Source organism: Struthio camelus, chromosome Z (assembly GCF_040807025.1).
Source record: "Struthio camelus isolate bStrCam1 chromosome Z, bStrCam1.hap1, whole genome shotgun sequence".
NCBI classification, from domain to species: Eukaryota; Metazoa; Chordata; class Aves; order Struthioniformes; family Struthionidae; genus Struthio; species Struthio camelus.
Window position 1 is genome coordinate 30,950,891 of NC_090982.1, and position 16,797 is coordinate 30,967,687.

Below are 16,797 nucleotides of genomic sequence, written 5' to 3' on the forward strand. Positions count from 1 at the left end.
ACAGTGCAGCCTTACAAGTACATGTACTAGTCCAATTAAAAAGGCTAAAGGACACACAAACGAACAACCTGGAGAGGGACCTTACCATTAACTTCCCTTCAAGAAAAAGGTATCCTGCCATATACTCATAGCACATCCAGGTTTTCATAGCCAAAATCTTCTCCAATCTGTTAGAGTGAGAGCGAAACAGAAATGCAGGCAGCTATGACTTAATAGCTACTAAGAACAGTAACAGGCAATCCGTCAAAACTGATTGATGTATGTTCTGCTATAGCCGTATCCAAAAACATAACAACAAAGCAACTTTGAATTCTTTTAAGATCAGGCCTCCAAGTCCTATCAGTTCCTAAAGCATCTTCACATATTCTAAGATTTACTTTAACTTTAGTCTAGTCCTAAGATCATTATTTCTCTTACTCTCAGAAGTAAGTATTCACAAGACAATTAATCACACCTCAGTAAAACTGTCACACATTTCTGCCTGTCACACTTCGAATTTATGCAATCAGGTGCAGAAAAAGGTCACAGTAAAGACTGCATTTTGCTAAAATCTGGTGATGTTTCCACAACCACAAAAAAAAAAGTGAAACAGGGGCACCACATCATACATCTGCTCTAACTAATAGGAATAAGATTTCTCAATGAGAGAAAATGAGTCATGAAGTCATTGGCAGCTGTCGCCATACACTATCACTACTTTCCAGACATTTTCCTCGTTGTTTTTATGGGCCTTTCAAAAGACAAATTCTTCTGTCGTTTTCTGGGACAGCAGAATAGATGTGCTGAGTTAACAGGCCCTGAGGATGATGAGATAGGATTCAGTGAAGAACTGGCCTGTTCCAAGCTACAGGGCTTTGACTATGCAAAAGCCTGCTGCAGAAGTGAGATGCCATGATCTTTGTTTACCCAAATGTCTGAAGAAAATAAAAATAGAAAAAGGATTCATTTGCAGTGCTAAAACTCTGAAGTAACTCTTCTGAAGTTAACACAATGACAGATGGATTTAAAATGCCTCTCATTCTCTTCTATCCTCATAATACCTAATATATCATCTAACTATATTGTTAGGGAAAAAAAAAGTCTTGGGAACCTTTTTCAGCTTTTTTAAAAATACTCACAGAGGAGCAAAATTTTTAATTCTTATCAGAAAATTCCAACTGTTGAATCTGGTGAAACAAGATGTTCTAATCAATACCCAATAAAAGGCCATAAGCTTAGTGGTTTTTCTAATTATCTGCGATTCACTTTTTCCAGGTGGGTGCTGAAATCTGATCAACAATACTGGAGTTTTATATATCAAATTTTTTATATGATAGCTACATTTTATTAATTTTGCATTCCTAGAATAGAGATTGATGGTATTAAATATCTAGAGAGCAAAAAGTAATACTTTATGTGACTATTTGATGCAAAAAATGTAACAGGATCACTAATTTTGAGAAGGCAGAGCATCAGTGGAAAATTGCCAGGACCAGATAGCAGCCATTCAGACAGCTCTCAAAATGTCTTGTAACCGGAAAAATAGATATGGCACATTGAATGCTAACATAAGGGAAAGAAAAGGAAAAAGAAAACAAACAGTTCTAGGGGACTATAAAGAGCTAAAAGCCAGTGAGCCTAACATTCATAGCATATCAACTGATAAATCCTAGAACATAAAGAGAATTTACCAACATGCAGATAAAAGGGATATACTGAGGAGAGTTCTATTAGAAATTAATGTTTTGCCTCAAACTTCTCCTGAAATTCTTGAAAGATCAAAGAATTGATTCCTTTAGACCTGGAGATACAGGAGTTCTGGTTAATACAATAACGCAAAGACACAAATGGTTTTTTTTTTCTTCCCTCTAAATCTGGCTTCTAATTGAAAATAGTGCACTGGAGTATACTAATGCTTTCAGGGCTGTAACCCCAACAGTTCAAGCTAGTTTCATTAAGTTACACAAAGGTGACGTTTATCAGGAAAGTAAATTCTCTTGGTACTCTCAAGGGCTAAGCACCTCAATAAATGTGCCCACAGGCACAACCCTGCAGTAAGGAAAGCCAAACAGAGGCTTTAAAACAGAGGTATCCGAACAGCAACCTCCAGTCCTAGTCTAGGTAGCAAATTTTCTCTGGACCTTCCCAAGAGCTTACACGCAGGATCTTTTCCACATTCCCACAGGAGATTAGAGTTTTCCAACCATTTTCTTAATTTCTTGGGGAGCTACTGCAGCACACTGCCTTCGTTCTCACCTTGGTGTAGCCAGAGTTGGTATATCCTTTCCTGTTGAGCAGACTGTAATGTACCACCACAGACCATTGTCTGTGATGACAAAAAGACTGGCCCTGCACACTGGAAGCAAGGCCCCCCGACAAATATTGGAATGATTCTTCCCTGTCGTCCTTCCCTTTTCACCCCACTCTTCCTTTCCCCTCTCCTAACTCTAAAGGAATGACTAGCCTTTTCGGTTGCACCCAGGCACAACTGATGAAAAATCTTGGTTTGCAAGATCTGTAGTAGTACAGAATACTACTGAAAGACAGAAAATTTCTGGTTTCTTTTTCAAAGCACTGTTTCTCTGTGTCTGTGTAAAGTTCAGCCTGGACTATGATGCTCTAAAAATGTCAGACATGGCTATGCCATTCAAAACACTGTTTTGATGAAAGAAATATAAACAAAATACATACCTTTTAGGAGGGGAAAAGGGAAGGCACGTCTACTTTCCTATAAGATTGAAAAGTCTGTCTTTTTTTTTTTTTTTTTTTTTTTTTTAAGAAATAAGATAAACTTAACATACCAGATGCACCTATGGCGGTGAAGAGCTCTCTTTTCACACTGTCATGAGAATTATATTGCTGGTTTAACAAAATATTTGACAATTTTTTCCATCAAACTCTGTATCATGCTTTAATCGCTTAGCTCCTCTGAAATGAACTGCCCATTTCAATTTTTTTCATGGGGTTCGTGACTCACATAAAATCATATTTTCTTATGAACAGCATTCATTTACTTAAGTAAAGCATTTATGTATTTAGCAATAAGAAAAATCAAACGTAAGTGTTTTCAGCAAGTGCAAGGAACCTTGAAAATCTCTGAATAACAGATTGTCCTTCTACCTTATGTAATTAATAATTTGCTTTTATTTGATATTCTCTACATCCTGTTCCCTCCAGCTTCTCCAGGGACTATACTTGACTGAGCTGAACAGTCAAGTTATCTTCCTTATTACTGTGCATGTTATTCACTGACAATCCTGAAGGGGGTACGGTTGCACAAAGCATTGCTACTTCTCTTCAGAAACGTTATACTTCTGGGACGCATTCAACGTGAAAACCAAAAGACTGATTATCTATCTTTGCCTGTCCCAACTTATCACATATTAAAAGTTTAGGACAGAAAAGGGCTGACAGAGTTCTCCATCTCTGCAGGGTGGTAACACAGTGATGAATTGCACAGATAAAATAACACCATTACAGTTTCAGCCAAGACAGTATCTGTCAAGAATTATATCCTTGCTCTAAGTACAGAAATGTCACAGCAAAATACATATAAATATATATTTCCACATAAATCTGATCTCCATATGAATGATGTCCTTCCATTAATCAACCACAGCAGCACTCATGATGTGAGCCACTCCCACTAATCAGACCTACATTTCAAGCAAACGCAGTCTAACTTACCAGCACATTATGTGGGAATCAGCTGTGATTAATAAAGGTTAACAGAAACAGAAAACCCACTAAGCTGAAACTGCATTTTCAAATAGAGCAAATTAATCAGCATGCTGGCAGAGTACCTGTTATAAACCAAGGAACAATCCCTCTTCAATTAATATACACTATGTAGAAAAAGATAATATAATTTGTAGCTGTCGCTTAACAAGCAGCGTTAGAAATTACCTGAATTCATTTTTATGTATTTCTGCTATTTTCTTCTCAAGTTTTTGTGACTGCTTGGGAAAAATCTTAAAGTCACTGATGTAATTCTCTGGGTGTTCATCAGGATCATAATCACCAAGCTCAGCTAAACAGATCCAAAAAAAAAAAAGTTAGTTAATAATAAAAAAACAACAGTAAACATAGTGTAATTCAGAAGACTTCCAAGATCAGTAAGGATGCAGCATTCCTAAAGAAAAGCTGTTCTGATGAACTGGTAGTTACCTCAAACTGCAAAATCCTTACAGCTGCCCCTGCAACCAACGAATTTCAGGTCTACCTTGCTTTTTATTAATTGCAGAAGTAATTTGCAATTCTGAACTATTTTATGGCAGAAACATGCTCTGAAAAAACACAAATATAGGAAACCCTCCCCTTTCACTACTCGTCATGCTGGTACCAGGTAGAAATAAAGCAGTGCATTCCGAGTTCTCCTCTTTTCTACACCAGCTTATCCCCAATAACATGGTTTGGCTTCAGTTCTAGCAGAGAAATACAATTTGCATTATTATTTAAGGTTGCCCACAGTATTGATTCCTCCTATGAAAAGCCTGCCACTTAGGTACCCAAATACAGCATTCGGTGCCTATTTTTCTGAATTAGCTTCTTTTATTAAGTTCTAGGCTCAATCTAATTTGGGATATACTGCCTTATCATACATTAAGAGCTTCATTTATCTTAAGACACAATGTCGTTTCATGCGTACGAAGTCCCTGATTAGACATTGAGCTAACTATTTTTCTGTGAGCAATCCAAGTCTGAATTTGGTCCCCAGGTAATGACGGGGGTTGGGAGGGGGGAAAGCTCTTTCTCCTTGAATTGCATCTACTATTTTTAACTGGGAGTCCGTCATCTTCACACAAGTCTATACTGTAAGAAATGACACTGCAGGCCACTCCAAATGGAATAGGCTATGTTTATATTTAGGAAAGTAAAAGAACAGAATTTTGCTTCCTTCATAATATGAATCTACTATTGATGTCATATTTTTTCTCTTAAATGCTAAGATGACTGGTTGTTTTTAATTTTTTAATGTTCCAATTTGTTGTAAGTTGGCTAAACAGCTGAATTGCTTTAAAAATTTCCAGCGTATGTCAATACGGGGAAACAGTACAACAACAAAAAATGTACGTTATTACTAGTTTTACTCCCCCTCAGTTTTGAGCTTCTCTTGATACTGAACTCTCCTAAGAATTATTAAATATTTCACAAAATCCTGCTGTTTGTACTTACCTTGGACAATGCAGGCACCCAGGTAGGCAGCATCAGAAAAAGAACACAGCAGACGGCCATGGAAAATGTCTCTTTTTATTTGTAGATATAAGAGGTATCTGAAATGTTATTAAAAAAAGATTAGGACGAAGTGTGGCATCTTTTCATAACAGATTTAACCTATCGCTGTGAAATCATTTGGTCAGCTTTTCTGGAACTCTCCCCTGATACTTACGTGGCAGGAAAAAGAGGTAAAGTGCAACCACAGGAAAAACTAGATCCTGGACAAGATTGTTCTCATGAAAAATGAAATAATGACAGCAGAAGTGACAATACCCACTAAGAGATAGGATGGAGAATATCTTATTAGAAACAAACAGCTATTACAATACATGCACTAGTTACATGCACTTAATTATAGTAACATAAAGTAGCACGTTCATTTCCTTTTTTTTAATCCATGGACAATCCTAGCTGAAATTCTGAGGCAAAACAAAACTCCCTCCCTCGGGCGCAGTACTGCAATGGGGCAACAGAAACCTGTCTGGGAGAGTTCTCAGGTTCCCTTCCTCTCAGAGCTGGTCAACTTAGGGAAGAACTGGGAAGAAAAAAAAAACTGCTCTCCACCTGCCCTCTACCTCCTACCATATAGCAGCATAACTGGTAAGAGCAAGAGCAGAGGCGCAGCTGCAAGGACCTCATTTTCTCTTTTGCTTTCTCCCCTAGAGAGCAATCTCCCAGGACCCCAAGTTTGCTGCCCACTCACAGAGACATCTCCCAGCTGCTGGTTGCAGCTATCTCATTCACTAGCTCACCCTCTGAGAAAACAGACCATATCAGCCTGGCTTTAGGTAGATGAATCAACTAGCCACAGAGTTTTAGAAGATCCAATTGCTACTGCAAGTCTTCAAGATACGCCTCGATGCGGCAGGTCCTTTTCAACCTCAAGCCACACTGCAACCTATAAACATGTGTTTTACAAATTAAAGCTGATGTAAGACATACCTTGCCTGAGTAAATTATTTAGTCGTGCATGTATCACAAAATCCTGTATCAGGTAGCTTATCTGCAAGTTTACTGCAAGTTCTAAAATTAGAGCAAAAATGAAAGTATTACTTGAAGGGTGAGAGAAACCTGCCTCCTTTTCCTGCCCTATTACCACGTTACACAAATATAAGATTGCATCATTGAGCAAAACAACTTGTACTCAGTGTGAAGGTTTCCCTTCATGACATTACAGTAGTCCACATTTCTGCAGGAGTCTTGCTCTTCAAGGCATGATTTTCACAATGTCTTTTTTCCTGTTATCAGTATTAACAGCTCACTAATCCTCTTCCATAACTTGGTAGTGTTACAGCGCAGGTAGTTCCCAGAAGAGATTGCTTCCATTAGAGTGAACTGAAGGCCTCGGTGACATGTAGAAAAAAATTCTTCCTCTGCAAGGACAGCCTACTAGGAAACGCTTGGTATATCCATGCAAATACTCCACAGAACTTAGGCAAATATGAGCAGTCCCCAATCCTAAAATTTAGTAAGTCTTGCTAGCATGAAAATCAGGCCACGATTCCCCAGGGAGTGACGATTAGCCCGAGGCCAAACTGAATTCCCCCTTAGGAAGTGCTGAAAAAAGCTACCTACAAAAGGGCATCCTGAGATTTCATGGCATGGCTTGTCAGCCAAATCAGAAGGTCAACAGATCCTCAGAGACCCTGTAAACTGATGGTTTCTGACTCTGAAAATGAATATAATGAGATATGTAACGATAAATAGGATTGTGGAAAAGCATATTAACCCACTGCTCCCAACCTGCTTTTACAGACATCAGGCTATTAGAACTACAAATCTGAAGTCACACACCTTAGAAGTTTAGACAGGTGTAAAAAGAGTGCAACTATGGAAATAAAGTAGAGGGGCAAGAGACCAAATGCCTTGTCATACTGTCTTTTAAACTCAACTTTATACTACAAGAGCTAATTCCTTAACTTACAATTTCCACATAAACAGCAATTTGCTACATAGCAGCAGCATCCAAAACTGTACATTTACTTCACAAGTGTATACATGTTAGGGGTCTTTTAGCATTTCAAAGGTGAAACAGTATTGTGAGAAACATGACACTGAAGAAAGCTACTATATTTCAAAGTACTTCTTACCAGCTGTGCCAGTTCTGACTCTCAAATTGTATGAACGGAAGCAAATACTATGATCATTAACTATGCTATAAATATTTTGATATTTATATGAAGAAAAATCTGTTCTGCCAGGAAAGAATTCCTTCCTGTATTAGAGGTTTAGGCACTGATACTGTTCAACCTGACACATCTGTCACAGGCCACTAACTTTAAGCACAAGAGAGAATGAAAAGCAGAAAAATCGTCAAGAGTTGAATCAAAGCATCTATTCAAAAAGCCAGTCAGCCTGCCTCACTTTCTCTCTCAATGGCTGTGCAACAAAGCACAGATTAAATTCCTGCAGTGAAATGGCACGGACATTCTACACCTACATATATGTCATACGTTATTATGTAAGAATGAGCCTGAAAACATATTATGTAAGAATGAGCCTATGTACACATAGAAATTTTTTATTAGAATTTAAAAATAGGTGTTTTTACTACAGAGGGACTTTATTAAAAAGCCCAAAATACAATAGTCTGCCATGGGTCACTAAGATATTACTTTGGTGCTTAGGGTCAACATTAGCAGCTTCAAAGCCCCCACAGAATGAGGGCAAAAACAAACTCATTTTTATGCATTGTACTAAAATTCTGTATCGAGGAACATGGGTGTTTGGGCGGGAGTGTGCATACTTGTGGCATTTCTAAGCAAATAGTTTGCTGCTGACCAGGATCAGAGATCCTCAACATGCTTATTAAATTTCTGCATCCCTAATAGTCTCTCTTTTCTCTGAGCTTAACGTGACCAAGAAATGCATGTTTTCTATTTTTTGTTAAAAAATAAACAAACAAAAAAAAAACCCACCCAGAGAAGAGTTACTATTAACTAGTAATGCAAAATATCGCCAAATATTTCATTTCCTTTTTCAGGCTGGAAAGATTTCTTGGTATCAGTGATGTAAAAAAAGACAAAAAGTCAAACGAACTTTCTGTTTGCACTGCAAAAGAACTAGATATGAATATATTGTACCATTTTCTTGGTGAACTGTTTGCAATATGAAAGCAATAAAATCTAACATTTCTGGAAGGTTTTTGATAGCTTCATCACAATAAAAACAGTCTATACACTTTACGTCTAAACTGTCAATTTCTGTAAATTTTTGTAAATTACATAAAGCTAATAAAAATGTATTATTATTCACTCCCTCATAAATCAATATCTCTGTAAGCTGCTCAGAATAAATGATTTTTTTGGAATTAAAAAATTGCAAATAATTGCCATTATAATTTTTCTGTAACATGCACGTAGTTCTGTATATCGTATTTTTGCTTTGTCTTGTCTCCCTAATATACCAGGGAACATTTTCTTTCCGTAAAGACTGCAAAAACACAACGTATTCACTTTTTACCGAGACATATGTTAACAAGAATTACTTAAGAGTAAGCAGAGGATACATAAGCAAAACAGCAGTTAAGATGTAGTTTTAAGAAAAAGAACCACCATGCCTCACAGCTCATTTCTTTCCAATGGTAGTCCTGGGATGACAGAGCTGTTACATAGGCTAGCCTCTGTCACAACAGTGGGCTGCTACTCATCTGTCTTTGCTTTAAAATATATAAACTTTAGCACCTTGTATCTCAGGAAGAAGCTCTGTTTGTTTTCTTCCCTTAAATAAGCAGAGGGTTTTTTTTGTCCGATTGTTCACATACCTTCCTATTACATTAGTAAATTTTTAAATAAAAATGCTCAGGTTTATTTTTAGTCTCTAAGGTTCTATACTACCAAAATGCTGCATGCATTTGACCTTTGAAATCTGGGCACAGAAAAGTAGTTACGGTCATACTGATGTCTTAAAACATCCTTAAATCAAAGGTTTGGAAATTGCACTTTCTGTGTGATACTGCCAGGAATTATTTCACTTCTGGAACAAAGCCATCTCCAAGGCAGAAGGCAGCAGTCAAGTGAAAAAGAGGCACAGCACTCACTTCACAGTGGAGACTGAAGAAACTGTTGGCTGGGACACAAGGGAGGCACTTGATCTTTTCAGAAGGGCAGATGGATGCCCGTGCAGATCAGAATCAGAGTCTAAATGTCTTTTTTTCAGAGACCACCCGCACAGCCAATTGCATGTGATTCAGTTCATCTTCCTTAGGCAAAGGAAGTAGGGCTGGAACAAAACTAGGATGTTAGGGAGTTCTTTCAAGTGACGGGGATATACACAGCTTAGACTGGACACCAAAACTGTAAGCTTTGTAAAAGAGTTGGCTTAACCTCAGACACTTCCTATAATCCTGAGGAAAGAATTTGGGATGCAGGTCAGTAAAGACCTTCAAATGCATATCTGACCACTGACTACTTCAGCGAGGTTTATGCAGATACTTAAAATTGCCTACGTTTACAGAAATAACTTAGAGGAACAGATCTGATTTTGCTGTTTCTTGTGTCCTTCCATCATATCTATGTTTTTCCAAGCTCCAGCATGATATTATTGCCTGTTTCACAGCCCTGTCTAAGCACTCAAGCTTACTAGCAAGCTAGTAAATGTTCTATAGCCTAGGCTTCCACCCCTTACAGTCACAAACCTCTGTCATTGGAATAATCTCACTTCCATCTACTACCTATTTGCAATAGAGATGACTTGAACAATACCAGGTCAGCCAGCTCCTTCACACAGCTGCTGATGGATGGATGGTCTGCAATATCCATGCTCGTTTTCAAGCAGATTTTGTAAACCCCAGAGATCGTGTTTCCAACTCTTTAACTATCAATTATTAAGATGTTCATTGAGGCAAGAAAGCTTTTCTATAGCTAAAATTTGTGGCTGGTCCATGCAGCAACTGCTTGTTTTATTCCCATAACAAGCATTTCTCCCAACATTATTCTGAAGCTCTCCCAGCTGACAGACATGGTTGCACTAAGAAATCCAGGAATGTGTCAAGAAATTTTATCTCAGCATGGAGACTGACTTCCACTGTGCTGCTCTTTCCCCTGCTAGTCTGCATACTCAGGTGCAGAGCAGCAGAGCGCAAATGCCCAGGTTTACAATATTCCCAGATCATGCCATTCATCCCCTGGACGCCTGTGCTCCCCACCACCCAGCAGAATTTGAGCTCCTTATGTACATTATCCTGCTACTGTCTGCAGTCTGGCTTCTTCGGTAGGTAGCAGGGATTATACTGCAGGAACACTAGTTCTTGCCAAAGGCTAGGAACCTAACTGAAACACTCACTACTACATATTAATACTTAATACCACAAAGAAAAACTTCTTTTCTGTGCTTTACAGTGCCATCCAGATAATTAAGATAATACTATTTCCCTAAAAATAAATTACTTGTCCACTTATTAATATTTGCAAAGTATTTTGGTCTTATACAATAACGAAAAGCTATAATTTTATTAGATATACGATAACAACACACGGTTGATTGATCTTGGAGTCATCACAAACAGTTCACTGAAATCATCCACTCAATGTGCAGCAGCAGCCAAAAAAGTCAATAAAATGTTGGGCGTCATCAGGAAGCATACTGAGAACAAGACAGGGGCATCTGGAGAGTATTCAAAGACTCAGTGTAATCTTCATGCCTTGAGTGCTGTGCCTAGTTCCAGTCTTTGCATCCTAAGAAGGACATAGCTGAACTTGCTGAACAGATGAGGAACTTAAAATGAGTGGGAGGATGGAGCCTTCTTTCCAAGGACAAGACTTCAGCATGGAGAGAAGGCACCTTAGGGGGAGTAAGAGTAAGGTTTAGAAAATCATGAAGGCAGCAGAAAAGGTGAACGCAGCGCTGTTATCCAATGAATCTTGCAATACTATAGCCACGGGGAACTCAGTGAAATTAGTAGGAAATTGTTTAAGACAGATAAAAGAAAGTACTTCTTTACACAGCAGTTAGTGAACGAACTGCCACACGAGGTGGTAAAGACCAACGGTACCATTAAGTTAACAACAAATAAATGAAAAAAAAGCCCACGTATTAGATAGATTCATGAGTAACAGATCCAGAAACCAACACTAAAAATGAACAGGCAAGAATGTACCTGTCAAAAATCTTTAATATAAAATTCAAGAAACCTGAGTTCTAGTGAACTGGGGTGAGGAGGATCATCTATTTGGTTTTCTTGTTTTTTTCTGGGAAAAATGAGTTTTGTCCATACCAGGATGGTTTAAGCCATCCACAGTATTTGTAAAATAGACACATACGGTAATAAGCATGTGACAGTGATGTTAATACGGCAGCTGCCCCTTCAATCCACCTCATCAGTCATAAACGAAATTCCAGCAGAGCAGGCTCTACAGACATTAGCCATGATGACTTCAAAACACGACCTTTTCAAATACAAGAAAATAACTATTTCTCTTACCTAGAAAGGAGGGACAACTGTATGACCCACTCACAAACACCTAACTCCAAAAAAGCAGAAGAGACAGTCTCTTCTAATTGAAAGGTGTAAGACTGGTAAAATGCAGAATCACCTATGGCAGGCTGAAGCCAAATTCTCTTTAATGCTACACCTGCATTAGAGTGATTTGATGACAATAATTCTAGTCGGACTGACCGCTTCAGAGGAATGCAAAAACTGCACTTCAGCCAATGCTGCTCTACAGCTGTATCATCTTCCAAATCTGAAGCAAAAGCAGTGTGGTTTTTTAAAGCTATGCCTAGGCTACCTGAAATCTCACCCCTTTCAATAGTAGGATTGCTTTGTTAACTTATTTGAGCAAGTGCATGACTGTCTCTTGTGCTAACAAGCACACAAAACCTCCCTTTCTATATAATGCGTGAAAAGAAGTTGTAACTCAAGGAATCAAACACAATGAAAGTACAATGAATATAAAGACAATAAAAGAAAGTTAAGGGGCAGACTGCAGCTTTGTTTTGGATAGTAGGTGACATCGTCTGGCTCAGGCGTTTGCGAACCCTTAACAAAGTAAACTGTTCCTGTGGAAGGGATGACAAGGCTCTCAGTTTTACACAGAGAAATGAAATTTTTAAAATGGAGTTGAGTTGTTGGCTAAAGTACTTCAAATGAAGCAGTCTTAAATCTTCTTTTAGGCTTGCCAATAAACGGTTTGGTATGTTCTGGTAAAAGGGTAACCACCAAAAAGAGCACCACTGGCCTCAACTAGCCGCCCACGCTCTTCCAGAGGGAAAAGCACCAGGATCTTACAGCACAAGGGAACAGTGGGTAGAGCTGGCTGAGACAGGTCTAGTCAAGCAGCATACGCATGTGCCTGTATTATTCTTCCTCACCCAAGCTAGCTCACTCAGACCTCTTTAATTGTGCTGTGTTTACACACCGCAAGCCTTTGTAATCTTATATGATTTTCAGCTAAGTATTTTTTCAGGGGCTTTTCTGAGAGCAAAGTACATTGTTTCATGACAACCCAATGATTCAAGATCTGCTTCTAACATACAGATTAGGAAAAAAGTACCAGATGAAGGCTAGCTGGAATAAACCATCTTTGGTTAATATCTCCAGTTACTCAGCCATACCTCTCAGGGGCTCAGTTTTCTCTGCAGTAATCATGGATTACTGCTGATTCAGTATTATCTACAGCACTTCAGAATTTCCCTTTGGGCCCATGAATGTCTTTAGATTTGCTCATTTTAATAATATGTACATGGCAAGATGTAGGGATGTGGACATAAAAAGCCACAAGGCCCTCTGCTGCATTATTCCATAACAAAGAACAAACCCTGACTTTTTCATTACCTAAATAAAAACACTGAAGAGAAATAGCATAGTAAAACCTCTGCCCAAGTGTGACCAGTCTTTGAATCCATCCATTAACGTTCCCATTCTGCTCACATGCAATCTCTCACACTTCAGTGCCTGTAGACCCTCCCATGGCCATGACCAGTGGTCAAAAAAACTGCAAAGAGCCACAGAGAGCGAAAGAATCTGTGCTTTGCAGAAAGGTTACTAGGACACTGCACACACAGCGGATCGGGTGATTACCACTGTTACAGCCTCCTTCACAGCAATTTTCTATCTTTGCATGTCAGTAGAATAATCTTGACCATTACAGTGAACTCTGGAATATCCATCAGTTTTTCGGCATGCGTTTCCAGGCACCGGGCTAAAAACAAACCACTCTCCCCCCCAAGCCTGTCATGCTCTGTGGAAAAACAACTGGAATACACCACAGTGAAAGACAAAGAAAAATAAAATTAGCAGCAATACTGAAAGTGTATGTCTTCAAGGCTTCCACCACAACCCAGTGGAAAGTCAACCAGAAAACAGGTTGCAGAGCAGTTGTTTAATTTAATGGAAAAAAAAAAAACCCTGAAATTATGCTTTACAGGTATGCATGGCAGGGATCAAGGGAAATGTGAGGATCTGCTTACTATGCTGGCTATTGCCTGATTAAAAACTAGCAGTTATTACTGTCAGGAGGTATGCTCAGTGAAGCCACATAAATGCTGCTTTCCAAAAGTGAAGTACTTTGTTCTAACTTCACACAGCCTACAAAACTGCCAGATTATCTGATCTACAAAGCCATACATACAAAAATCAAAAACGCTGACACCCTACAGACACTGCATACGAAATAGAAGTCACTCTCGGAGTGGCCATGGCCATACTATAGAACACTATCACTAAGGTTGATTCTCCGTTTAAATGACTACACAACCTGTTAAAAAAAAAAAAAAAAACCACATTCACTGTATGTGTTGTAATCTGCTGAGTTACCTGAAATAAAGTTAGATGTCCACTCATTTGAGCAAAGTTATATCCTTGCCATTTTCTCATCACAAAGCTCTTTAAAAAGGCATTTAAAAGAAAAATGTGTCTTTAGTCCTCCTCAAACTGGTTTCAAACACATATGGCCTCACTGCCCCTCTGAGGAGCGGAATTTATAAAAATAAGAGCAGACCTTCTAAATCCATGTTGACACAAGATAAAGAGATGGAGCATCCATCTCTTACACATTTAATTGCAGCAAGATTTAGGGTTTTTTTGACATACAGGTGTTCAAACAGTCAGTTGTTACAACAACTAGAAAGCTTGAAGTCACAATCCCCACGGCCGAAGAAATTATACTGTGAATCTGAATCTTAACATTAGCAAAATCTAGAAAAAAGCAGCAGGCAAGGATCACACAGAAGGAGCCTGCTTCTGTAGGGATACACTGAAATTTTATCTTGAGTCCACAATTTCTATGTAGGAAATAGTATCTCAAAATCTCCATCATCCAGAGGCAGGCACAGATTTTATTTCAAAAACATAGCTAGAGAAACCAGTATTAATTAAGAAGAGGGAACATGAAAGCAAATGGTTAGAACATGGTATGATATGACTGACAATCTTCACACACTTCCCTAACAGTGGAACTAAATGCAATGACAGGAAAGTGAGTGGCTCAGTCATTTTGCCCAAGGGATTCCTGATACAAGGCCTCTGATCATGTGGTGTGCATAAATTTTTGGATTCTGATTTTTTTCCCTCTGACACAGTAGCCAAGGATGACTCCAGCTAGGTCATTTGCTATCTTAATTTCCTGAAAATAGTTCCAGCTGTAAAACAACAGACTAGCTCAAGGTCCATTCTGCCGAAGGTAGAACAGAGATGCAACAACAGTAATTTGAGGTGGCAAATGCTCAGCTCTCCTCCTGAAAGTGATGTCTAAATCCAGAGTACTATTCCTCTCCATTTTATACTATTTTTCAAGAAATTAAACAATTTAACCACCCCACACACAGCTTCAAAAATTGAATGTGTGATCTTTTTCCATCAGATATTGCTATAGAAGAGAAAGTAAAACAGCTCCTCTGAGTATCTGCACATCTCTAAGTCTCCAAGGTACTTCATTAAAGATTTATTCCCATGAAGCTTTTACAAAGACTGCACTGACTATCATCCATATAGAGGGATTTAACACAGGGTTAACTAATATTTTGAACCAAGCAGTAGTAGCACAATGTTACAGCACAAGTCTCACTATATCTTAATTTCATTATCTAAATGGAGACCACAGACACCCACTAGGTATTTACCCAGCAAGAGAACACTGTAACACGTTTAGGCACTGTTACTATTAGAAATGCAGAGTACTATGACTGTGACTCAGCTGACTGCACACACAGAGGTGAAGTACAGATGGCTTTTAAGTCAAAGGGTGACTTAACACTATTCATTTCTTTTCAATCTTAAGCATATACCGCAACAAGTGTGACTGTCCAGTTAATACAGTAGAATCAAAAAACAAAATAAAAAGACCCTAACTGCCAGATGTCAAGGTTTCAAGATTACCCTTGGCCAGATACTAGAGAACCTTTTTATTCTTTAATTTCAACAATCATTGCAATTCAAGAAAAAAAATATAATTTAAGGCAATTTAGAGTGTCACCTTTAGTCTGACCCTCTGCCTTAGACAGTGAAGCAAATCTTCAGAGCCGAGTTATAACACTTTGTGTTTCACTTGCTTATTTCAAGAGCACTTCCCATACTTTGTTGTAGTATAAGACGATCTGTGCACATGCACACACCAAGCAAAGCTCCCCAAATAGCAGCATGGGGGAAAATGGTAAAGTTGATCGTATATAAAATGCTGCCATGTGCACAAGGCAAACAAGTGAAATGGGATTATTTCTCCCTTTTACAGTCTTCCATTACCTTTAAACGAATGAATATAAAATATTTTTCAAACAGCAGCTTGACTTTAAAACTAATTTCAAATGTTTCAGCAAAGCTTAAAACATACTGACAGCACAATACACTTCAACGAGTTGATTCTGGGTGCTTTGCTTTTGGACAAAACTTCAGGGAGGGTTTCCAAGTACTTCAAAAAAAAAAAAAAAGAAAAGAAAGGAAAAGAAAAAAAATCAACTAATCAAGCCTCTTGAACAGGGAAGGTCTATACCAAGCTCAGAGAAAGTAAAATGTTCATCCAAGGACAATTACTAACAAATAATGAAAATCCTTTGACTTTCTGGTTTACAACCTGTTCAACTCAGCTAAACAGTTTTAATATTTTACCCAAGATAAACAGCCATAATACCAACAGCATGTTCCACCTGCTCTATACAAGATACAAACAAACGTACCATTTAGCAGAATGCAAGCTGTTACTGAAACTTGCAGTATGAGACCAGTGAAAAGGGGACCTCTCCCATTCACAAAGTGACTCACGAGCATAAAAATTTGCAGACCTTGGAGAAAGTGTCAATAAAGTGCTGAAGTGCTCAGTGCTTCTGCAACGTGCAATTATCAGTCAGCAGCATGATTTGCTGATAAGCAACGTGGAAAGGCATACACGCAGTCCCGCATAGCACGGCTGCTGCAGAGGTCAAAAAAGCTGTTACCTTCCAACATTTTTTTCCTGAGTACATTTTTTTATGGGTATTTCTTGAAAATACCCAGAGCAATAGAGCATTCACAATGGCTACTAGAGAGGACAAAACTCCCATCTATTAAGTATGATTGATCTATTGCATAGGTGTGTTTTTCAAAGCATTTGCTGGAAGTTTATCAGGTAAGCAGCAAGATTCTTGAACCTCTATCATAGCTATGCTTTTGCACTATAATTACATTGCACC

The 16,797-nt window shown here is 38.4% G+C and overlaps 1 protein-coding gene across 4 annotated transcripts in view; it reads right to left on the bottom strand.

The window, feature by feature from the left end:
• FRMD3 (FERM domain containing 3) overlaps positions 1-16,797 on the bottom strand; it is a 139,834-nt gene that overhangs the window by 42,403 nt on the left and 80,634 nt on the right. For all 4 annotated transcript variants that reach the window (XM_068928263.1, XM_068928262.1, XM_068928261.1 and 1 more), the window contains 2 exons: positions 5,155-5,252; positions 3,886-4,009 (listed from right to left, as the gene is read on the bottom strand). In XM_068928263.1, coding sequence (XP_068784364.1) covers positions 3,886-4,009; positions 5,155-5,252 — 222 coding nt within the window. The remainder of the gene's footprint in view (positions 1-3,885; positions 4,010-5,154; positions 5,253-16,797) is intronic.